This window comes from Podarcis erhardii (assembly GCF_964252035.2).
Source record: "Podarcis erhardii genome assembly, chromosome: 2".
NCBI classification, from domain to species: domain Eukaryota; kingdom Metazoa; phylum Chordata; class Lepidosauria; order Squamata; family Lacertidae; genus Podarcis; species Podarcis erhardii.
This window is the reverse complement of record NC_138498.1, coordinates 60,822,200-60,846,346: the sequence shown is the minus strand read 5'-3', so window position 1 is coordinate 60,846,346 and position 24,147 is coordinate 60,822,200. Positions and strand designations below refer to the sequence as shown.

General features: G+C 40.1%; 1 protein-coding gene across 3 annotated transcripts in view; it reads right to left on the bottom strand.

Annotated features, from left to right (window-relative positions):
• Positions 1–23,743, bottom strand: part of SPOCK1 (SPARC (osteonectin), cwcv and kazal like domains proteoglycan 1) — a 398,473-nt gene extending 374,730 nt beyond the window's left edge. The window contains exons 1-2 of one of the 3 annotated variants that reach the window (XM_081850393.1): positions 23,551–23,743; positions 22,815–22,982 (exon numbers count right to left, since the gene is read on the bottom strand). In XM_081850393.1, coding sequence (XP_081706519.1) covers positions 22,815–22,982 — 168 coding nt within the window. In that variant the 5' untranslated portion in view covers positions 23,551–23,743. Of the gene's footprint in view, positions 1–22,814; positions 22,983–23,378; positions 23,525–23,550 lie in introns of those variants that run through there. The other 2 variants (XM_081850392.1, XM_081850391.1) reach the window with 2 other exon arrangements.
• Between the last annotated feature and the right edge of the window lie 404 nt (positions 23,744–24,147).

The following is a 24,147-nucleotide window of genomic DNA, read 5'->3' as shown; positions in this document are numbered from 1 at the left end:
CCTGGAAGCAGAACCTGACTACAACAGTACTCTTTCATCCTTCCATTTCCAGTAACTTGCATTCAGAAGCATGTTCCGCTGGCTGTATCATGACTAGCAGCCACTGATAGCTTTATGCTCCATCAGTTTGTCGAATCATATTTTAAAGTTATCCAGCTTGGAAACCATCATTACCTCTTGTGGAAGCAAACTGCAGTTTAACTAGGCACTGCGTGAATAAGTACTTTCTTTTGTCTGTCTTGAATCTTCCAACACTCAGCTTCACTGGATGTCCAGGAGTTCTAGTGTTTTCTCTTACTACTTTCTCCATGTCATGCTAAATATTGTACACTTCTGTTTCCTCTTATTCTCCTTTTCTCTAAACTACAAAGCCCCAACCTTTCCTCACAGAGAAGTTTCTCCATCCCCTTGTTGGTTACTCTTTCGTGAACCTTTTCCAACTCTACAATATTCTTTTTGAGGAGAAGAGATCAGAACTGTACACAGTATTTCAAATGGAGTTGAACAATGGATTTGTATAATGCCTTAAGATACAGGCAGTTTTGTTTCTAATTACTTTCCTAATGATTCCTAGCATGGACTTTGCCTTTTCTTTTTGCAGCTGCACACACATGGTCAACATCTTCATCCATCTATCCACCACAACCCCAAGGTCTCATTCTTCATCAGTTGTCATCAGTTCAGACCCTGTGAGTTTGTATGTGAAATTAACACCCTCCCAACCCCAAGCACATGTATCACTTTACACTTGTTTACAATGAACAGCATTTGCCATTTTACTACCTATTCACTCTGTTCCTTTCCTTTTGCAATTTCTTTTTTCTTTCTCTCCCCCTTTTTTGTTTTAACAGCCTGAACAGTTTAATATCTTCTGCTGTGAGGATAGGTGCAGAGAATTCATTCAGCTTATCAGCAATCTCCCTATCCTCCTTTAGCACACCTTCAACTTCCTTGTCATTTAAGTTGCAGAGCACAGTTTCAAAGCCATGTCTCAGTTCTTGCCGTTTGTCATATTCTTTCCATACAACTTTTCAACCAGATGAAATATAACTTTGCATATAATATATTCAAATAAAACAAAAGCAGTGCAGCAGCAGATCTCTGCATGTTCATATACCACCCAAAAAGGTTCATGAAAAAGCTAGCAAGCTCTTTCTTCAGTCATTAAAAATGCCTTCATCCTATGCACGTACAATAGGACTGAATATATCTTGCAATGCACTGTGGAAACTTCCACGGCAAAGGTTATTTAGGGCCAATATGTATTACCATTTCAGTGTGCTGCCTTGAAATATGTTGCAGTGAGAAAAATATCCACTTGCTTCATTTTCTGACTTTAGAATTACTCAGTAATAAGTAATATTTTTCACTCGGTTCATTCTAGGCTGCCTTGTGATCTAGTCAGGTTGTTCTCCATATCTCATTTTTGTGCACTGAAATGCTGCTGGACTGAATATATGTGACACTTCAGTCCATAGAAAAGCCATCATGGGATGTATTTAGTGAAATGGAATTGACCAGTCCCCGCAGGGCTTCTCAGCCCATTTAAGTTAAAAGGAAGGAATGGTGGCATCATTTTCCAGTTGACTTTTGGGTTTCAGTGCATGTGCAAAATTCCTTGCAGAAGAGAGATTCTGAGAGACAGTATCCTTGGTTTCCTGATCAGATGGTTTTAGGAACACAAGGACAGAGTAAAATCTCACCTATTCAGGGGAGGGGGGTATATGAAACCAGTAAAAGCTTCAGATGCATGTCTTCCATCTTAGAAAATCCTAAAATGGGTGTTTGGCCCAATCATGAGATCTGCTGCATCTCTAATGTCAGTGGCCAATGCAGCCGATCAGAAATTTACTAGTCTAGTTCCACCTTCTTAATGACTGTATTTATATGTTAAGCCACTCTGATCGCATGAACTTAGAATTAAAAATGTATCACATAAGGTTTGCCATATTTCAAATAAATGGTTTTATAAAATTGACTTAATTTTATGTGAGGAGAGATAAAATTTTGAAAACAGTTCACATGAGGTGTTATTTGCATAAACTGGTACATATGGCATCTTAATCAGGTATCCACATTTTGCTCTTAGTAAAAAACCAAAATAATCAATTGCAGCCCAAGACTAATTAAAGAAGTGCCAGTTGCATTAGAGTTTGTAAGCACACCTTTGCTAAACTGTGTATACTAGGAGTGTGCCCAATATGACCTCCACCTGTGTACTTTTAAAAAATTCCATTCTGGTTCTGAGTCACTCCATGCTCTCTCCGCATCAGTTCTGAGCCTCTTTGTACAAGACAAGCTGTGTTTTTCCATTCACTATAATGAGGAATCTAAAAATAGCTAATACATTTCCACATTTTGACCAAAGTCAGTGAAATTTATGGACACAGGAACCCTTCCCCAATCAATTAAGCCTGCCAAATTGCAGACAAATAGGCCAATAATCTTTTTGTCAGGGAAGTAAAACAGATAAATTTTCATCCATGGTCCTTTAAGGTGGGGGAGAGGAGATTTGTTTCTTTCCTCCCTTAAAATAATTAAGAGGTGGGCAAGTAGTGTGTGTTCTTGTTTGTATTTTTCCTTTAAAATTCACACCAGCCTTTCCTTCTGGTGGTTGTTTTTATCAGTGAATAGACCTTTACAAGTTTCCCAATAGACCAGGGGTCAGCAAACTTTTTCAGCAGGGGGCTGGTCCACTATCCCTCAGACCTTGTAGGGGGCCGGACTATATTTTGAAAAAGGGGGAAAAGAACGAATTCCCATGCCCCACAAATAACCCAGAGATGAATTTTAAATAAAAGGACACATTCTACTCATGTAAAAACACACTGGTTGTGTTTTTACTGTCCGCAGGCCAGATTTAGAAGGCGATTGGGCTGGATCTGGCCCCCAGGCCTTAGTTTGCCTACCCATGCAATAGACCTTACAATGTGTCTAGAACACTGCCTGCAGAGTTCCGAGGGGCTCTCTGGGATTCTTTAAAAACTTAAATACCTCACACCCCAAAGAAAGGTGCTTCCTCACAATGCCCCACAGGGGCCTGGGACTTGTCTGTCCATTCCCAACAGCAAGGGCTGGTGGACTGGCTGGCTGGGCTCCCTCGCCTGCCAGAGGCAGAGGTCAGTGTTGCCCGTGGCATCCCTGACCATCATTCAAGGAACCCCACGGTTCCACAGCACACTGGTTGAAAACCACTGCCATGCAACATTAAATAAGAGCCCCATTACTGCTCTTGCCAAGTGAGACAAATACTGTAAAACAAGTACTGTAAATAGCTTTGCTGAACAAAGATTAGTTATGTGACTCAGAGAATGACTCAACTGATGTTACAATGTTGGCCCATTTTAAAAGAAGTCAAAAAAGGAAAAAAAGTGTGTGTGTGTGTGTGTGTGTGTGTTTAAGAACCATTAATTCCCACTGTAAACAAGCTGAAAGGTGTTTTTATTTGAGAGAGGATTCTGTTTTTCAAGTCAACTACCGAAATGCCTCTAAGAGAGAACAGTGGAAACTAAGGAAACAAAGTAAGCGATCTTAGAAAACAGAGAGAAAATAAAATAAAAGCATATTGCACTTATACTGTTTTTTGCTTTGGTCTTTTCATGTGTATAGTACAGTACAGTACAGTATAATGTAGTATTAGTATAGTATAGTATAGTATAGTATAGTATAGTATAGTATAGAAGGATAGAAATGGAAGACCTCATCTAGGATTTTCAGAACCGCAGCTGACTTTACAAAAACTAAAGGCTCAACAAGGGCATTTCCAAATTGCTATGGGGTAATCCTCTTAAAGGCTGCACCCCAACAACAAAGTGCTGATAACACATCTTCTAAATAGGGTTCTGCTCAGGTGGAAGAATGTAAAATGACTACCAGAGCAACAATTCCAGCACTAATCAGATGATATTACCTAGGATGGCAACAACTACCCACCTTCACCAGCACTATGAATACACTTTTGGAATTTTACTTGTTCACGCCCTTGCTGGTTCAGTATTCCTGTGGAATGTTCAACCAGGTGCCACTTCCCTTTCATACAGACATGATTTACTGTTGAGCTAAATGCTTAAAATGTGAACAAAACATTTTACAACATGGATATCTATGGCACAAATATTTGATGAGCTGCAACAGAGTAGCTACTTTCTGAAATAAGAGGAAACCAGAATATTTTATGGTGCACTGTTTTTCTGTTAACAGGAATGTCCTTCAAAATATGAGACATCTCTTTAAAGCATATGTCCCAGTTCCAGCAGTGTACACAGGGCTGCAAGAGATAAGAGAGCTCAACTCTCATTAGGATGCCAATCACTCTCCCTCTCTGTCTTCAGAAATAAAAAGTGGGTCTTGTATAATATTGGCATTTGGCATGTATCATTAACTTCCAAATTATTTCAAGGCTACCTAGAGCTTTTAAAAAGCTGCACCTAATATTTTCTTGATTGATGCTTTTAGAACAACAAATGCTTCCTTTTGTGTTCTCTCTCATTATCAACTTTATTCTGAAATATACACATATCATTACCACCTAGTAGAATGCCCACAGAAAGGAAGCATCAAAGAAAGTTCAATGGATACACAATGAATCATGTCCTTCTTACTGCATTGGTGACAGGTGAGTGATAGTTCCATTATAGCAAGTAGTGCCTGGAAATGGCAGATGAAGCTTGATACAGAGATTCTGAAGCTTTGTGTAGGCTGACCAGACCTGGAGTGTGGTAGGCTCTACCTGCTAGAGGAGTTGAGAGGTTCAGGGGCTTTAATCTGCAGTACTTTACTTCTGCAAGGGTGGGGGAGACAGGTGTTGCAGAGTCTTCATCGTCTGAATCAGAGGAAGGTGGCATTGTGGCCAGGAGGTCCCCAAGTATGATACTGATGGTTCTCCCTTTGAGTAAGCAGCCTGAACTTCATCCTCATCAGAGTCCTTTACAACACACTGCAAGTTCCCCAGACAATGTAATATGAATTCCAGGGGACACAGCTTTTTGCTAACATGAACTGGAGGCCTTTGTTGAACATTTATAGGAACTTGCCTGAAAAAAATGTATGCAATGGCAAGACCTGCTTTAGGGTATTGAGTGGGTGTGAAACGAAAATCAACCAGTGATCACAACATGCACTTTTGCTCTTAGAAGGACAGGTGTGCTGGGAGATCTGGGTGAAACTAAAGGGCAGATACAGATGCTTATAAATTACAATTTAATTTGTTGGACCTCTAGCTCCCTGAATTTAATCTGAGTCTGATGGATGGTGCACTTTTGAAGATGTCTCTCTTGATCTTTATGGCCAATAACAGTAGCTTAAATATTAGAAAATTAGTTTTAAGAATAAAATCCTTAAGTCCTCTATACATCCTTTTCAATGGTGGGTCTTGGCTCTGGAATGCCCTCCCAGAGGAGCTATATGTGATTTACAAGCTTTTATACATTATTAACACATCCATTATTAAACTACAGTGGTACCTCGGGTTACATATGCTTCAGGTTACAGACTCCGCTAACCCAGAAATAGTACCTTGGGTTAAGAACTTTGCTTCAGGATGAGAACAGAAATCATGCAGCCATTTTCTAGATCATGGATCTGAAGCAAACTTTAATCTAATTCTCAAGTTCACTTCAGACTTGCCCTTTCCCTCCATCAGCATGTTGTACACTGTTACATACATGTAGAGATTGTTTCTGTACGAAAAGAAATATAGAGACTGAATATGGAATGCACTATTCTTTCCTCTTCACACTGCAACATGATTTACATCCATTTGTAGTACCCACCTTGATTTTTGTATTTAAGGGAAATGACCATTTAAATGTATAAGAAACTTCCAGAACAGCAGACAGTTGAAAATATTTCAGTGCAGTGGTTGTCCTCTTAAAATATGAACTTGACAACAAATTGCTTGAAAATGTGTGCCCTAAGTTTAAGGTTGCTCAGAGCTTGGATGAGTTGCAAAGTAGCAAATGAAAACATTTAGAATGCAATTGTACAACTGAGGGTTACCACAGGACCAAAAGTGTGTTGAAACGATTATGCTGTCTTCCCAAATAGTGCAGAAGGCGTTTAAGTTAACGACTATTAACTTGAAAGTACTTGACTCATGAAGCAGTTTAAAGTCTAGCCCACAGCAATACATGAGCTCAGATGGCCTTGTCAATGTCTGAAGAAGGAAGAGAGCAAAGTAAAAGCACAGAAAGAAAAAGAACTGAGAGGGGAAGCCAGCTTTTAAAAAACCTGGTATTCTCAGCAACTCTCAAACAAACCCTGCCTTCTAGCCTTTAGCAAAGTGTTCTTTGTTCACAAACAGACTAAACTAATAACATGAAGTATGGTGATCGATAAAAGGGTCATGATACTGGGAATTCCTAGGTCTGTAACTGACTGTATATAGCCAAGAGGAACTCTGTGCTGGACACTCAGATGTGAAAAGGCTTTTCAATTTTTTTGCTCCAAATGCGCTTCTAGCTAACATAACCCGAAAGAAAGAGATGATGTTGTGCTTCACAGTTGCCTATCTGTGTAGTAAGAAAAGGAAATGTGGAGAAGTGATTTCAAGAATATCTGAATCAATCCTTGGTGCCAGTGTACAGGTCAGATGGGAGATCTGACCCACACGCCACAGGCCGCTTTTGATAGGTGGGCAGGGCCACCTAATCACCTGATGTCATGAGATGTCAGGTGGCAAATTTCAAACACTAAGAGCACTGCTGATTCTTCCTTTCTTCAACTGCAGCCATGACTTGAAACCAAAGTAGGGCTGCTAAGATTCCTGTTTAAAGCAGGGTTTGCATTTGACATCAAATTTAAATTCCACTCTGACTGCCAACCCTGCTTTTGGCAGGGATTGGCTTCACTTAGGACTATATGATATATGCAATATATTCATATAGTACTTGTGCCAGTATTAGTTCCCCAGCTTTGGACCCCTATTTCAACATGTACAAGTTCATGCTTCATGAGAAAATAGCAAGTAATAAAAATTTGAGAAGAGGGTAGCTATAACACAAGTCTTGCATGCCTACTTGGAAATTGCTCTTAGCTGTTACTGTGCATAGGATCCCAGGCTAGAGAGAACAATTGAAGACTCCAAGACACAGTCCTTGCAATTCAGAAATCCTACTCAGAGTAGACACAATGAAATTAATGAACACGACTAATTTAGTAGGATACAATCTAGGGCTACTCTTACCATACTGCAGAAATATGCCCATTCCTATATTGAGTGGGTATGAAAAAAGTCACTAGCTCACAGGCTTAGTTCTAGTGTTCATAGAGAGCCTAGCCAGTGTGATAAAACAACTAAGCAGCTATTTCTTATTATTTCAAACTTATTTTTAATGCATACACAAAAAGCAAATTAACAAGAATCAGTTCACTTATTCACCAGTTCTGCAAGCTCAATAAAATAAACCAATATGTTTATAAAAGACAAAAATGAACACCATGCAAAACTAGAGCAATTTGTCATGGACTGTTTGTTACTTTAAAAGACTTCACAAAACTCTTAAAGCTGAGCTGAACTTCTCAGCTGCTATCTAAAGTATGTGGTATTTCTTTTTAACTTTGATTCCTCATAAGGAGGATAGGGCAACTGATGCTCTCCAGATGTTGCTGGCTACAACTCTGACCATCCCTGACCACTATTTCCAACAATTTGTCCTAGGAGATAGAATAACTTTGTTCTTGCCCAACACTGTAACTCTTATATTTCTGCTTCTGCATTTCTTGTGATTCTGGTTGTGAAGACATACAGGACATTACTAGTGGCACACAGAAGATGTTGTCTGCAATGTAGCATCAAAATTTACAGTTCAACATGCAGAACAGAGGCCTGCATCACAAAATATTACTTCTTTGGAAGTGAAATATATACTATACACTTAGAAGTTCTAATTGTATATACCTGAAGATGCCATCCCTGTTTGTCAGAATCATTTCTCTCTCCCTCTCCTTTAAAAGTCCAAGGAATGAAAGCACAGTATAAAACATGACTGCTATGTTTATCAGAATGCTCTATTCATTGTAGCCTGAAGATAAATATAAGCTATCTTACAAGATAAGCATCCAAAATGTCGTCTATCTTTGGCTTTTTTTGAAGCCATCTGATTGTGAACCAAGAAGAAATTGGAAAAATAAAACCAACTGATCCTGGCAATATAGGACAGGATGCAATAATCCATCGAGTCTCTTCAGGATATAAAAATAATATATCTGTTAGATTAGAGAAATAGAGTACTTTAGAGTGGTTCTCCTTCTCACACAGAAGGGAGGAAAAACTCATTTTTCCCCATTTGAAATTTGTACAAAGGACCGTCTCACAACTAATCACTACGCAGCTTTTGCATCTAAAATCTTATCTTCCTGAACAGTAGCTCACATAGACCCTTGTGATTGTGCCCGTAAGGCTACAACTGCTTTCTAAGTAGATTACATGGACCAAAAGAAACCACTTTGTTTTGCCCTCTGGCTTTCTATGTAGAACTAGTATCACTGTGAAATGCTTACAAAACTCCTTCACACATTTCCTGGCTTTGAAGAGCTAATGTGAAGACAGGAAAGATGAGAATAAATGTTTTTGTTTTCCCAAAAGGAGGAAGTAAACACATTATAATATATCACTGATAAATCAAGACCAAACTGAAAACTTTTGCTATTCTGCATTGCAAAAAAGTAACAACTTTTGGCTAGAGGTTGGTCAAATAATGGCACTATTATCGTGTTTTAAACATCAGATATACAATCCCAATTTCTCTGAAACTGTTAAGAATTTCAAAATTGACAAAAAAGTATCAATTTCCAATAAGCAAATACAGTGGTGCCCCGCAAGACGAACGCCTCGCAAGACGGAAAACCCGCTAGACGAAAGGGTTTTCCGTTTTGGAGGCGCTTCGCAAAACAAATTTCCCTATGGGCTTGCTTCGCAAGACGAAAATGTCTTGCGAGTTCCTGCGGGGTTTTTTCCCTCCCCCCTCCTTTTCCTAAGCCTGATAAGCCGCTTATCAGCTGATCCGCTAAAAGTCGTTAAACCGCTAATAGTGCTAATCCGCTAAGCTGTCAATGGGCTTGCTTCGCAAGACGAAAAAACCGCTATACGAAGAGCCTCACGGAACAGATTAATTTCGTCTTGTGAGGCACCACTGTACAGTAAAAGTCAGCTAAATAAAATTTGGGTTGCTCAATTTTCTAGTTGTCGCAATTGTGAAAAAAAACTTAGCATAAGCTGGAAGCTGACAAGCAGAAAAAGGATGAGTTATTCTGCTTTGAATACCTCTGTCCCTCCCAATGCTTCTTAGATCCTGGCCCTCGCATCTATATCCTTACTGCTTCTCCTCTCCCACCCTCACAGTGTGAATTCTCATCATCCTGCCAGTACGGTGGTTTATACAAGGCAGTATATTTTATGCACATTGATCTGGCTTGCTCAGTCAATTAGCCAAAAGTATTTCTTTTAGTACTTTGTATCTGTTTTAAAGCACTGTTTTGTCTTTGTATAAACCTAAGCAAGATAAACTAAGTATGTATTATTGGAATGTTTAGTGGGTAAAACTAGGACTTTGCCATCTGTTCCATTTCTGATTACAAATGTAACAAACTTTTGCCATTACCTCAGCAAAAATGTTAAGTAATTTAACATGTGCTCCTTCTACAAATGGACTTGCAGTTCTCCATTTAAAGTGAAGCCTAGGCAGGCAAGACAGAATGAGAGGGGACTAATATTAAAGTTGTTTGCTGCTGTGCAGCTCTCCTAGGGAGAGAAGACATGATAAATATGTGATGTTTGACATGCATTCAGCAAAATATTGCTTAAGGCGCTCCTACATGGTTGTGGGGTGGGGGATACCAAGGACAATGCTAATTATACCTAGGAATCAGTGACTGGGTTACCTTTCCTACATTAAAGCACTCTTCAGGTAATACAGGGTGAATCCTTTAAAAGAGGCCCCGTGGATACAGAGTACACATGTTCCACGGGGCCTCTTTTAAAAAGACTCACCCTGTACAATCTGGCTTTCCTCAGTAACTCAATGAGGTGCTTGTAGAATTATTCAGCACTGGACAGCTCCTTGTGGCATCAAAACCAGGCAGGAAAAAGGGTGCATTATTGAAAAATTCAAGTTCTTTAAAAGAAACCATATCGTAAAGGGACCAATGTACAAACACAGTAATTTGTAAGAGGGTGGTGAAGTAGCAACAGTTAATAGAAATGTTTGGTTTTCAAAAACTTCTAATTTAGATAATTTCTAGTTATTTAAAACATGTTTATGCTACCCATCATTGAAAAAAAGGGAAATTATGAGTTATTGTTAATAGTACATTCTTAAGTTTTGTATATGTAGTAATGTGTCCAAGTAACTGCACAGGATTCCTACACATGGCTATAAAATTAAATGTAGAAAACTAATTTATGACACACACAGCTCTCCTTCAAATTTAGTGGTTTCTACAAAATTTGGAATAATCATCATTGTGAAAGCTCAGCACTGAGTTATATACAACTGTGGATCTAAAATGGTAGCAGTGAAGCATCCTCTTCAATCTGTAGAGAAATAAAACTGCAGATGAAAGCAACTGGACTTACTGAATGCCAACGTAACAGTTTGTGCAGTAGACAGAGATGTTAGGAGAGTTAGGCAGAAACTAGTTAGTCTACCTCTGCAAGTGGGCTGGTTTGATTAGCATGGTTTTGTACATCTCCTGCTGATGTTTCAGTTTTGGGACAGATAGAAATAAGAAGAGTAGTCCCTGTAAGGTTTCACATTTTTCAGAAACACAAGGGAGACCGAACTAAATGTCACTTGGAAGGCACAATATATTTCTTCTCTGGTGTATTCCAAATTAACTCCTTGGGATCATTCCAGAATGAGCTATTTGTGGTTTGCAATCTTAAACTGCAGTTTAAAACTAATAAATACAGTGTGCCCACTTCACTGAACTTCAGTATGGAATACATAAGAACTGGAGGAAAACTATTAAGGATTAGATCAGGTGATCCTCATGCTGTGTGAAGTGAAATACCTGGTTTAAGTGTTGAAGATTTTGAAATAGCTATAAACATACACCCTGATATTTGGGTAATGAACCAATGTACAATGAAAGCGATGTGAACTGTCAAAATATTTGAAGAAAATTAGTTATTTTGCAGGTATTTGCTCATTGATGATTAAGTTGTACACCACACAAAAAAAGGAAACTACTTCCACACATATAATTACAAAGACACATGGGCTAATAATACTACACACTGCTTTTCCAGTGATCATCCAGTACTTTATTACAGAAGTGAAAAAGTGAAAAAGCTCTAGTTTTCCAGGACAAGTTTTAATTGGCCAATATACTGTACTGAAAAAGCATGCACTGAAATTAAAACTAATGATTCAATACATATTATTTAAAAGGTACATTTTATGATCAAAGCGCTTTATAATTATCACCTCCAGATTACCGAAAGAATTAATGCATATCAGCATTAATTATATATGCAAAATTCAGCTTGTAGCAGCTGGGCCTTAGAATATGCTATGCAGACGTTTTCCTTCTCTTGGATGCAATTCCTAGTACCCTATTCTTCAATTTGAAGTATGGAAAGAAGCCAAATGCATCCCACTAGCTATATATCATGACCTGTTGGGTGTTTGACCTGTTTCCATGGTCTCATGCAGGCATCAAAAACAAGAAATAGTTAAAACTTGCCATTCATAAAATGTCAAGGCAATGCACAGCAATCACAAATACAATGGAACATAAAATATGAAAACAATACAAAATATCATTAAGTCATTAAGCTTGATTTAAGAAAATTTAAACAAATAATTAGGCCTGTTGACATAAAGGAGGGTCATCAAAAAACACCTGAAAGTGAGCTGTGAGGATGCCTGCTGAATGTCTACTGGAACAGTGTCCCACAGCATGGGAACAGCAATTCTAAATGCCTGACTTCTAAGTTTAAATGAGTCAGGCTTAAGAAACCTGAGGGACAACTAACTAGCTAGTCATGCTCACCTTGGTGGATGACAAGTTAAGCAGCTTTTAAAACTACTGTACTTCTATGTACCAACTATATAAAGCTGAATTCTATATGCTCTTTAACAACTAAATGATGAAACCAACAGTTATCTTTGAAGGGGGAAAAACCTGTACAAGACTTTACCTTGAAAGTCATTCAATAATAGCATGATAAGCATAATGGAGAGCAGAAAGCTAAAACAAGGTCCTCTGTGGCCAATTATATAAAAAGCAGCAGATGAGGACAGAACAATGAGGATGAGCAAGGCATCAGGTTGATACATCTGTGATATTAAGCTTACAAAGGATCAGATAATATAAAGAACCCTTGCTGTTAAAATATTGAGCAAATATTCAGGTTTAATACAGAATTCCATGGGAATGTCCCTAATCAAGAAAGTATGCCTTAGAAATGAGAAGCTGTCAGTTCAGTTTCAACTGGGACACTAGTTCATTGTAGGGGGTGAATATAGCTCAGCCACTGAGAACATGGTTTGCATGCAAAAGAACTCATGTTCAAGTTTTGCAATCTTTTGTTTTGCTTGCTACCCCTCACCCTCCAGAACAGCTTTGGCAAGGGTGTGGGGCTTGCAAGGAGTGAAAGGGGAGTTCCATTGCAGAAAGGGACATTCTTGCACTGATGGGACATGTTCGTTGGATAGCACTCAGAAGCTACGGAGGCCTGGGTCATATTGATAAGAGAAAGAAGGATTTGCAAATCCACATTTGAACTTAGAATTTGGAAATAGCAAAAAAACTTATGTAAAGTACTACTAACATGTGCACAATAATGAAATGCATCTTTAACCCTCTCCAAAAAGTATGAACATATAATATAGTGATAAAATTACAAAAATGTAATTATATCTGATTTCATCTATCCAGAATGAAGCTTAAACATCAACGTGATGTGATAGACAACAACTGCCATGTGGCAATGAATTCAATAGCTTCTCTTTCCATTTAGATTAACCACAATTTAGCATGTCATCCAAACTTTAAATTGAGCTGAATCTTATCTACGGTTGGTGAAAGCAGTCCAGATTCATTAGTTTTGGTTTGGCATTGTTTTGTTTCCACTGAGCATAGTTAAACCACAGTATGGGAACTTTATCTACATGAGAATTAAAACCCAAGCTCCAAAAAGCCTAGGTGGATTTACAAACACACCCTGGGTCATGAGCTTCATCAGAGGTTCCCCCCTAGGTGTTATAACAGGAGGTCCCAGCTTTCACCGTAACTATTTTTTCTTATGTTGAGGAAGAGAAGAAAGTTGGATAAGCATGCATGAAACAAGGTTTCCCAAGTCTAATACAATTACATTTGGAAGACGGAATGCACACCTTCACTGAAAATGTTATTCTCAATTTCATTTTGTTATTATCTTTCATTTTCTTATCTTTACAAGGCAATCTCTTTTCTATGTTTTATGATTATTACTTATAGCTACACCAAAGTGTTTGCATAGCACAATGAATAAGCTTTGCAAAGCTTCAATGAAATCTAAGAGACAGTATATTGCATCCTGGTACATATGAGAGCACTAGAAAAGTAATAGAATTCTTATACAGGTCAGGATGTTCTGAGTATAATAGGTTTGGGAAAGCTGGCTATCACTTGGGATACCCAAGTTATAAAATCTTGATTGTGTGGGGATTATTCATGTGCTTCTGTTAGCAAAAAAGGTGCTACTAAGAGTTTGCTTTGGAATCTTCTGTAAGAACATATCCCCAAACTAACAAAATAGAGATCTGTGGTTTTCATTGCAATCTCAAATTATTTACAGGACAATTTCAGACAGCAGGCCAAAAATGTAAGATTGTATATAAATACATATTGCCCAATAGTGCTGTGATAATGTTGGCTTTTATCCAAACTAAATCATTTTGTGCACAGAATGACTTCTGCAAGCACAAAGGAACGCCCCCTCCCTCTGCTCCCCCTGGACGCTGCTCCATAGGTTGGGTAAAACCGCAGAGAGAATTTTTGGGGGAATGAAGGGGCAAGAGATGGAGGGAAAGTTCCACCGCCCTTGCAAAAGTTGTTCTGGGCATATAATAGTTCAGCTGGATACAAGACAATATTACTGCAAATGCCTCTCAAAAGTTTTTTGCTGTCCTCTTCTTACAAGCATATAGCAAGCACACAGAACAAGGAGACAGTTGAACTGACTTCAGTGTTTACACTACCATGGACATTTTTATACATCTATCATCTGCTGTCTTACTCTCCAGAGTCCTAGCCTGGGAGAAATACAGAAGAAAAAGTTTTCATACCCATGTTAAAATGTGTGCATTCTGAGAAAACACAGAGGAAGGGCTCAATAAGTTGAAGGAGCGGGGTGAATTTATGGTGCTTACTGTAGATCATTAAGTAAACTAAGGCTACAATACTATACACTTACCTAAGAGTAGTAGGTTCAACTGAACTCAGTAGTACTTACTTCTGAGTAGATATGAATAGGATTCCACAAAATTAATTTAAGTCACTTGCGCCCATTTAATGAGACTGATTTTCTGCTACAATGGATTACAAACCAAACAGCTTAGGTGACAGATAAAAGACTGGTCTACTAACCCAAGATGCCTCCCTGACAAAGCCTCTGCTGCACAACTTTAGGAATTATTTTAACTATAAGCTGCCTCTTAAAACGCCACTTGCCCTTGAATCCCACTATGGAATAGCAACCCTGCTCAAATGAACATTCAGTTTTTAAAATGTCAGACTGGCAGAACAAAGTTCTTCCAGCAATAACAAAGAAGTGACAATATTCAGGAATTTAAGGGGCAAGTAATTTGGTAAAACTGAAATCAAGGTTTAGATACACTGGTTAACAACATGGTGAGTATAATGTCTGGGAAATAATTGAGAGAAGGGGTATATATAAAAAACAAATTAGATATGCAGTGTTTGGTATGCTAACTATACAGTATCTTGAAAAGTATAGGTAGCATACCAAATTCTGCTTTATATCATCCTGGACAAACAGTAACTTTGTTATTAGGTCATTTAAAACTAGATCAAATTAATTAACAAGATTATATAACGCACACATTTCATGAGATAAAAGCATACAGCACCCAGTATTCTCAGGTTTTTTCCCATCCAAGCACCCTGCTTAGCTTGCAAGTTGAGATGAGATCAGGCATGTTCATAAACTATGGGGTTTATGGGATGGTTAGGGGAGGGGTAGTACCTGTGGTAGGGGACACATTGTGCTCCTTCTGGGGTAGTTTGTCCACCTTTGGTACTCACCCTGCACTCAGCTCTCACTTGTGTCTTCTAGAAGCTATCACCATTCAACACACCTACACCCCAGGAAAGGGCTTAAACAAGTTGGCTAAACCAGGTGAGGGTAGCCGATGGATCTCAAACCCTCAGCGAGTTATGGACTTCCCATGAATGTGAAAACAGGCTCTGGAAGATTGAGCAGCTTAGATCAACAGTGGGTCCAACAGTCAATTTCTGCATGGACTGTAGAGGGAAGGGAGGGGCAGATGAAGCTTGTCAGCCTGGGAAGGTAGCCCTTCTAAGAGAAGGAAAATTCTGATCCTAAACCTTTGCTGCCTTCCTGGATATCTTCAGGAGAAGAAAAGGCTAAGGAGTAAACCCTACACAAATCTGGAGTAGAGTCCCTAAAACAGTTGGGTGGCACCTTGTATGTCTCCTTCTCCTGCAGCCAAGTTGGTGCCAAACTTATTGCTCTGCTTTCCTTTGGACATCAACCCAGGACCTCCACACACACTGCCCAGGCTTGCACAACAGGGAGATCACTTTGGTGCTGCTAACATAGCTGTTGGAGTTCACCCCCAAGGCACACCCCATTGTCTCTCAAGACAGATGGATGCTAACATCTCATAAATGCTTGCAGTGTTTCGTTTTTAATTTTTATGATGTACTGCTTTCCCTTTCCGCATCCCATTTACTGAAATTTCTACTCTGGTTCCCTGAATCCCTCCGGATGTTAGTTTTGGGTTCTGAACTGATCTCTAAATTTACCCCACCTCCGATAATCTACAGAAAAAGCAAGCCCCGTTACATGCAAGGCAGAAACCAGCTCAGCCTGCAGGCATTCCTTTGTTTTGCTATACCTGTTTTATATGTTTCAATGCATTCAGCAAAGTTAGGAAGTAATAATGCCATCACTTCTCCTCTCAGCTAGGGGTCAATGGATCATGCAAAGTGGGAACCAGCACAGCTTGGGGATGTCCCCAAGCTACACTAAGCCCCAGCCTCATATTCCATCTTGGTTCTATAATATTTTGCCACCTGTTTTTTTCATGGAACATTACAGAGTAACAAATGAAGATGGTAGGTTCCAGCCCCAAGGAACTTACAATCTAAATTAAGAACAAAGGTCAGCAAAGGGAGCAGAGGAAAAGAGAAACCAGGATGACACAGGATTATATGTTCAGCAAGAGGTTACCAGTCTGATTTATTCTTTATGTAAATGCAAGTGAGGCAGAACATCTACCCAGAAGAAGGGCAGCCAGTGTAGATGGGCCTGAAGGGTGGGGTGTTTGTTTTTTGTTTGGAAGCTTCTTTCCCACAAAACTAGACAGTATCAGGGCCTCTTTAAAAGACCAGAAAGGACCTTAGAATAAGAAAGTGACTTATTATAACCATCACTGGAACTTCATTGCTCTCCAGGGATATGAATTTAAGTTTCTCATACTTGAACCTAATATTGCAGCTGCTACATCAAATGGTCTCTTCACAAATACATGGCAGGAGAGCAGCATCAAGTCCCAATAGAGTAGTGTACTTTCAAAAGCTGACTCTTTTATAGCTATACAAACCCACAGCTACACTGTTGTATACTAGAATGTGGGTCTGTTTTCCAAACCTGTTTTGTCTCTTACCAACTTTTTAATGAGGAGATACACAGAAGTGCTTTTGGCAATACTGTTTTATTTCTGTTTAGGTTTTGCCAGTGTTGCTGAAAAAGAGAATTTTGCCCAGAGGCTGCTTATTTAACAAGGGTTTAGGATTTCATCAATCTAAAAACAATTCACATCTCAAGCACACCTGGCTAAGATCTAATTTGCCCATTTGCCCCTTTTCATCCTTGAAGGCATCCATCTTCCATATAAAGGTTGTCAAGTTTCTTCATTTTATTTTACCCAACAATTCACCAAAAGCTGAAATATTTCTTTTTCTTTCTCCATCCTCAACATGAAGATAGAACGATCTCAACATCATTATAGTTCCCTGCAGCTTGGCTATTTTTGGTACCTATAACCAACATCCAGAAAGCAAACTATAACTTTTTTTCTAAGATGACAGACAAATTTGAAACATGGGCATATTTTTTTTAAATGAAGCCCAAGCTGATGAAAACTATCTTAAAAACATACTGGCAAATACAGAGATAACCCTTTCCAGTTCTATAACTGTAATTGTTCATAATTCAGTTCAACGTTTCTCATTGTATAAAAGAAAGCTCCCTGAAAGCCATTGCACCCAATGTATTTTCTACTTTCAAACATTGCAATATGAAGAAACACTTTTTTTTGCCATGTCAATAGCCTAGCAGCAGGAAATATAGATATGAAAAATATCTGTATGCAGGCATAATACATAATCATTTGACTGCTTGGACCTCTGTAGCTGCAATCCAACTGCTTTAAAAATAAAAAAAATTCCTAATGATCTCAGTAGGTCATTTACATCTTCACTGCTAATGATTACTGGGTTAAAAACTTGTGCCAAACATATTCTTTATTCTATATAAGCATTATAAAGCAAATACAAACCTAGATTATTTTATCTTCAAATATCTGAATACATGTGGCTAAACTGACACATTTGCAAGGTTTCTGCTGTTATCACTCAAGCTTTTCAGTTTTGCACTGACCATGACACCTTTCTTAATGCATGCTCTAAGACTCCCCAATTGTTTTTATATTTGGAAGCTAGAAATATTCTCTGTCTAAATATTTTCTTAGCTCTTGTATATACAAGTGGCAGAATATGTGTTCCCTGGATTAAAATTCATTATTCCAAATTGATTTATCAAATACTGATTTATGAGCACAAAGCAAATGGAGAAGCCTATTATCACTCCTGCTAAAGCATTGCTGTACTATTAATTTAGATTTCCTGCCATGAGTTGCTCTCCTATTTTGAAGCCAAATGTATCTGATTTGGATTGCTGACCATTGAGTTATTATATTCAAGGAAGTGGCCTTCAAAATAAAACATGATGCTCTCTCTTGAAAGTATGAATGGGTTCTACTCCGCTAAATTTTGGCACGGAAGGGTATTTTTTTTATTCTGATCCACCAGAACTCCATACCCTCCAACATTTCTCTGATGGAAATAGGGATGTCCTAAGGAAAAGCAGGACATTCCAGGATCAAATAAGAAACTGGGATGGCTTCTGTAAATCTGGGACTTTCCTGGGAAAATAGGGACACTTGGAGGGTCTGGAACTCAATGGAAGTGGATCACATACACTCTAAACTAAAAAAAAGTGGTAACAAACACCATTCCTTCTCCATATCCTAGGAGAAAAGTCCACTGATCCAAACAGGGGAAGTTAACACAAAGTGCCAGTATGGGGAAGTGGAAAGCTCTGGATTCTGGCTGGCGATGGGGGGTTGGGGGTGAGGTGTACTGCTGTGCTAAACTGCCCTCTTAGCCAATATCCCCTTGCAGGATATGTATGTTTTTATTAACATCATCCTTGCTGGATATCAATGTTTTCATCCTAGAATGCTGAGGCAAGACAGAGGTATGGTGGAGCCCAGGCAACTGAAGTAGACTCCCCAGTCTAATGACAAAATGCTTTTAAGACACAAGAGAAGAAAAGCAATGCACATCCTGCTATCTGGTGAGAGAGTCCTCCCTTTATTTCTGAGAGGGAAGTGTGTGTGTGTGTGTGTGTGTGTGTGTGTGTGTGTAAAAGCACTGATGATAGAAACACCCTTCAGACCTTCCTCCTCAAGGTTGGGAACAGGGATGCTTGGAGAGTGACCAGCATTCATAACCCCTGGTCCCTACTTTTGTTGCAGTTCCCTGCTCAGGCATAATGCATCCTATATTACAACTCATACTGGAACCCTGGTGCTTTTTTTTACAAACTGTGGTTTTATTTACAGTACTGCAATTGTGGTGGGATAATTAAAATTCACAGGCCTAGACTAAAAGGATAGTAAAAAGAGATGGCTATGACTTTAAGCAGATAATGGTAAGCCATGGGTTTGTTCACATGTTACCTTGAACCTAGGTACAAACCTTTTCTACACATGCACAAGCATTTAAGTAAAAGAGTGGGCAGCCTGCTGGTTTGTACAGGTATTATTTACCCAGATACACAGACTGTGCACTTGTTAAGCATTACATGCAAATAACTGCATGAACAAATCTACAGCTCAACAATCTGCATACTGAGATTGTACACTCGCTGAATGCAATGTGTAAACATCCCTTATGAAATTTAGTTAACCGTTCCTGAGGGGCAAGCAACGTTCCACAGGGATCTGAGATGGCTTGCTCTTCCTTTCTCTTCTACTGCACCAAAGTACATTTTGTTGCCTTGAGGGCAGAGGTAAGCAAATGTGCTGGCTCATAGGATCATGGAAGGGCATTCACTGAAGCAAAAACACCTCCCAGCACATCTAGTTTGGCAACTTAAGTTTTTTATTCTGACGAAGTGCATTCCCCAAATGGTAGCTCAAAACACCAAATATCCAAGTCATGAAAGAAGCATGTATGTTAATTACTTATATGGTTTTAAGATTTAGTACACACAGGGCCATTCACCTACATACTAAACCCTAATGTTTTCCTGTCTTTTGATAAATAATCTTTTGACAGCATTACTACTGCCAGAGTTGAGGCACTCAAATCTCCTTTTAAAGATATATGCCATGCAGAATTTGAATAATGTGCACTTCTCTTCAAGAAGAAGGATGATGACTGGTGAGCAATCTTCTCCTGACATTCTAAGAAACAATCTACCAGTTTTCTGGTGTGCTAGGCCCAATGACATGAGTTAGAGCTGCTCTGGGTAATGCTCATTTCAATGGCCCAAATGTCACAGTAGAGTATGCCTTTGCTACCTCCTTTCATCTCTGAGGAAAATGGGTCATATTAAATAAATAGCTCTCTTCAAGCACAGCATACTGGACCAATCAAACAGCCAAAACTACTGTATATTCCTCTACGAGGTGTGGAGAAGAATAATGAAAGATATATTTTAAAAAATGAGATGCAAAGCAAAATACATTTTGTGTTTGTGTTTCTTGGCCAGCTTACAACAAACCACTTTGGAAACAGAGGAAACTTCAAAAATCAGTTTGTAATTTTACTTAAAAGAAAAATTCAAACATCCAAATCCAATCTAAACAATGAGTTGAACCCAATCAGGTCAACTTCCCAACTCACTCGCATCCCCTAAACCACACCAACTCTTAAATGTGCTTTTGGTCTTCAAAAATCACAGTGGGAATACATAAAATGTAGTAACTAGAAACTTTCATCAAGACTAGCCCACCTGCCTATTCACCTATGCTATGGCAAATAAAAATTGTGACAAGATGATCAAGTAGGTAATAATTTTGTTAGCGAAGGGCTCATTCACACTTCTACTCATTCCGTCGTACTTCTGCTTGTCCCATGCCTAGAAAGGACTGGTCCAAGCAGTTTTCTGTTTGAACCACACTTTCTAGGCATAGATCTGAGTGGTTTTCCCCTTGCCCTGCTCCTTTCCCAGAGAAAAATCAGCTCTTTAGTGCTAAAACCAAACAAGTCTCAATCCAGAGAAAAACCAAATTGCCATTTACTCCAACTGAGCACTAAAGAGCAGTTTCCCCTGGAGGGTGGGAGGAGGAGCAGGACAAGTGGATAAGCCATTAATTGGAATAACCCCCACCTGACCCCTCACACTGGAAGGCTATGGTTGTGCCATAAAATAATTACTTATATGGCATTATTGAGCAGGTAGGTTAATAGACTAGGAACTGCTGTGGACTTATTTGCAAGGCTGATTTATCAAGTATGTGGAAGGAATATTTTTCAAATACTTTGTGCTGGTTTCCGTACTGATGTTTGTGTTATAACTTCTTTAAATGTTAGGTTGTTTTGAACCACCTGCAAGCCACTCCAAGAGTGCTGTTAATAGATGGTCAATAAATATGTAAACAGGTAAATGTAGCATCCATGTGTTACACACCTTACTTATCTCCTTCCCCATATTTGCTGCAAAATATACCTGTATTCCTTACTAGTATACTTGATGTGTGCTTAGCAAAGGGATGCCAACTTTTGGACTTAGTCCATTAGCTATACTGCTATCTCTTGCTGATTCCTACATACTGCTAAATCTATTTAGTTTCATACCGTGGAAAGTATAATTTTCTCTTTCCTGCATTTCTTTCTTAAGGGGGCAGATAAAGACCACACTCCCACCCCCCTTGCCAGTTAGCAACCACAGGCCAAGCATAGTGGTGGTTTGAAATGAGCAGATGTGGAGAATCTTTTGCCATCTCCTGGAGAGTCCGCTCAGAGGCTGGAGAAGGCCACTCTTTCACTGCATGCTTTAACTTATTAAATAATTTTTTTTTTAAAGGCTGCAAGTCAAACCCACTAGATTCAATAGCAAAATTCCTGTTGACTTTGGCCATAAAGATCAATCCTTCTTCAGTCAGAAACATTAACTGAATCATAACACCTCCTCCACCTTAGATACATTTATCACTGATGGTTCAATGCATACTTAGAATTTTGTTTAATATATATAAGGAAGTTGAATAAAAATGAAAATAGCATCAATGGGACTGAACTGAGGCTTTACTCAATTGGAGAACTGCTTGCAGTAAATAACAGATTGTAATAGTCATAGTCAAGTAAATGCCATCTTTTTAAGAATCTGGTCTTATTTTTCCCATAAGGCCTGACAAAAGCAGATAAATGTTGCTGTGAATCTGCCTCATTGTTTTTAGAACACCAGGTGACCAATTCTTCCCAGCCATCTCCCTACAATCCACTTGGCAGAATGCCCTTGCTTATACCAACTGCAAGGGAATGGTATCTGTTAATGGCTTACCACAATATTCATTTAGACATTTCTAAATGGGTTACATGAAGCTTCTCAAATACCTAGCCTTAGTAACAAAGCCATTACATTCCCCCCCCCCATTACTGATCCTGGGGAGGTTAACCACAATGGAATTATTTCTCGAAGTGTTCATTTTCCCTAAAGTTTTGCTTATGAAATACATTTTCCCTGCCCATACAAATGCATGAAGTTTCAGCACAATCCATAAACTGGAGTAAGAATGTTAGCTGAAATCATTCCTGAATGTTTAGTATGCCAAGGCAGAGAAATACAGACACCATAACAAATACCCCTGAGAGCCGAACTGAGATAATAGAATTTTCTGCTTTGGTCTCTTGCCACATGTGCATGAAGAAAGCTTCAGGTGTTTACCACCTTGTGGCTTGAGTGGGTAAATAGTTTTGCATCCTCCCCCCTCCCCCTAGAAGGTTGCATTTAACAGCAACTAATCTCTTAACACAGGCACACAGAAAGTTCTCTGAAAGTTATGCCCTAAGGAGAAACTGAAGACCAAGAAAATGAGTCCTTAACCAAACATATACAGAATACTAATAGTAAGAAGACTGAAACACAGCTGAACTTAAAGGATGAGGATCTTCTTCCAAATCTACAGCAACCATTGATATATACTAAAAGATATACCCATCCCTCTGACCCCACCAAAACAACACACCTGAACCATCAGACAGTCCCTAGCAAGGGGGGGGGGGATCTCTAAGGACCAGCTTAGAGGGGGGAAAGCAGGAGTACTTACATCTCTGAACTTATTCCAATATTTATCTCTGTCGTATTGGGAAACAGTGCTCAGCCATTTGTCATTGTCCAAGAAATTGCCATTGTTGCTGCTCCCGGGGATGATTTCTGGATGCCTGCCTTCCACTTGCAGAAAACACCAAACAACTATGGCCAATATCCTATGCATCTGCAAAACGGGGTGCGGGGTGGTTGGGAGAGGGAGAAAGCAGGAAGAGAAGAGAGGTGGTGAGGAGGAGGTGGGGGGGGGAGGAGAACAGGGACAAATACCTGTCTCAGTCAATCAGTCCACAAGAAAAAGAAAAAGGCAAGCGTTCAAAACACAGCGGCTTAATAGCTCTAGGAGGGGCAAGGGAGGCGGGTGAGCCACGCATTTGATGGGAGACGCAGCTGATGGTCTCCTGAGCAGCTCCACCGCACAGGGCGCTCCGTCAGAGGAACCTCGAGATGGAACCAAAACTGCCAAGGCAGCAGCAGCAGCAGTCCTACCGGGAGGGGAGGGCGGCGGGTGCCCGGGAAAGTTTGAGTGGCAGAAGTAGGGATTCTCCTCACGGGCTTGACCTACCTTGGGAGCCCCTCCCTGCGCCTCCTCCCCAAAGGAAAGCAGCCGCCCCTCGGGCTGAGGGAAGCCAAGGACGCTCGGAGGGAGACGCGGCTGCCGCCAGCACCTTTCGAGGGCGGCGCGAGAAGCAGCCTGCAAGTTTCCCTGCCGAGCTATTCCAGGCGCGCGCACTCACCTTCGGCCTGAGGGCTTCACCGTCCTCCGCGCGCTGCCACCCGTGCCGCCTGGCTTTGCGCCGCCGTTCCTCGCTGGCTCGGCGTCGGAGCCCCGCTCCAGCTTCGCCCAGCCGCTTTGTGTGCGCTTGTGTAAGTCTCGGGCTCTGCGTGCGCGCGTGCCTCCTCGCCGGCTCGGCGTGAATCCTCGAAATCTGGCGCCGCTTGCTGACCGATCGGTGGAATGGCGGCGGCGGGCGGAGGAGGAAAGGAGCCGGCTCCTCCCGGCTGGGCTGCACCCCGGGGCCTAGCTAGCGCCTTTGCAGAGGAGTCCGCTGGCGAAGATGTTGGCACTTTCTCTGCTCGCTGCCTCATCAACGCAAAAGTACCGTGTGCAACAGCAGAGCTGCTTTAACCATCTCTGCGTCTTGTCCAAGGGTCAGACTCTCAAGGCTTGGGGGTTTGTAAATGCAGGTGTGTGTTGTTGAGGTCCAGTTGCCAAAAGTTTGCAAAAGCTCTGTGTTGAGGACGCAAAATACTTTGGGGACCTAAGCGGTTGAGCTCAGCACCTGCATGAGAGACTTGCATTCGTGTGGTCGGTGCTGCTGTTCTAGAAAAAG